The sequence below is a fragment of the Gavialis gangeticus genome, unplaced genomic scaffold, assembly GCF_001723915.1.
Source record: "Gavialis gangeticus isolate Ggan-Ray unplaced genomic scaffold, GavGan_comp1, whole genome shotgun sequence".
NCBI classification, from domain to species: Eukaryota; Metazoa; Chordata; order Crocodylia; family Gavialidae; genus Gavialis; species Gavialis gangeticus.
The window spans coordinates 39,710,999-39,712,562 of NW_017729031.1; the positions used below are offsets into that span (position 1 = coordinate 39,710,999).

General features: G+C 34.3%; 1 protein-coding gene across 1 annotated transcript in view; it reads right to left on the reverse strand.

The window, feature by feature from the left end:
• Window positions 1–654: 654 nt before the first annotated feature.
• LOC109301453 (cytochrome P450 27C1) overlaps window positions 655–1,564 on the reverse strand; it is a 62,623-nt gene continuing 61,713 nt past the window's right edge. Inside the window, exon 9 of the mRNA XM_019522637.1 lies at window positions 655–1,278. Within this exon, the coding sequence (XP_019378182.1) occupies window positions 1,162–1,278 (117 nt within the window). The 3' untranslated portion in view covers window positions 655–1,161. The remainder of the gene's footprint in view (window positions 1,279–1,564) is intronic.

The window sequence follows — 1,564 nt, forward strand, 5'->3', positions numbered from 1 at the left end:
CTACAGAGGGCACTTGCGTACTGAATCCACTGAGCAATATTCTACAATGCGAAAGGTCCAGTGTTTACATTTAAAAAGAGATAGTTAGGATAAACATTACATGCTTAAAAAAAAACACAAATCTATGCTGCTAATAACACTTTCTCTCAGAGGAAATGAGAACATGTAAATAACTATTTGTTATCATTTTATCATGTTTATCATCATGTTTGAGAACTATCTCTATAACTTCCTGTGTTGGAGCAGTGAAACTAGCTGGTTTTACATTTTGCTTTTCACATAGCAGCACTATTATGAAGTTGGGCTCATAACCCTGTAATGTGATATCAAAATCTTTATTTCTTAAAGTTTAATTTTAGAAAAGCATGTCTATAGGCAATAATGAATTAAGTTGGTCTAATAAAAGAGATCAGATTCACCAGAGAACCTTGTCTGCCTATATCCTTAGGCCAACACGGCTACAAGCTACAACCTACACCCCACACCCCTGTAATGATTTATAAATACATTTTTAAAACATTCTAAATTTTCAGGCTAAATAAACTGATAGGACTTTTGCCTTTTTAAGAAACTCCTTACATTTCCAAGTACTGAAATAATTTTTATTTTTTAAAAACATTGTGCAAATATTTCTTCAAACTAAGTAAAGATAAACTTTACTGATGACCCCACTGCTGTGTGGAGAATTCTAAAAATGACACTTCTAGGGAGGATCAAAACCCCAGAAAATATCCACGTATGGACTTAAGTTTGAATGCAGTACATTGCTATCACAGAGTCTCTCAAAAGCACATGAAATATTTGTCTCATGTTTAAACACTCTAGAAAAAGCATAGGACAGTATGCAATATCTGAATTTTGTACTATTGTTTCCGTGCACCCATTGCCACCACCAGAAATCGCTCCAGAGAAAAATGACTTCCAGTGCAAAAAGGAAATGTTTCAGTTTATGTTTCTATAGATTCCACATGAAATTTCATAATTATCTACTATGAGAGAGTTAACTTCTCTTGCATATTGCTTCAACTAAGTCAGAACATAAGGCCTGCTCATTTTACAGGGTATCCACAAACCAGTGAACAAGAGAATGATCATCATATTTCATCCTATGCAAGTCTATATCTCAGAAAAGGATACCAAAATTTACTAAACTTTAGATTCTTACTTCCTGTTAGCAAATTTCACATTGATGGAATTTCCAGGAGTCAAAAGTCCATGGGTTTTAGCACGAACTGGTTTTGTTTTGGAAGAAATTTTGATCTCAAAATTTTGAAGCAACTGGAAAGAGACATATGGTAATATTAGAAGTATTATAAAGCAACAAGATTATAATTCTCCACAGAAAACCAGCAACAGCCCTTTAAGTTTGTGAGAAACAACATGTATGGTGTCAACTCTAATGGACTCAAGTAACATGGTTCCCCTGAAGAGAAAAATATAATGCTGCCCCAGAATGAAGAACCTGGTTGGCAATTTCGTTTCTGTAGTGCAAAGGGATTTTCTACAATTAGAATAAAACTTGTCTTTTTGATCTACCAAATTCCTCAGAGGTCAGCCCAGAAGT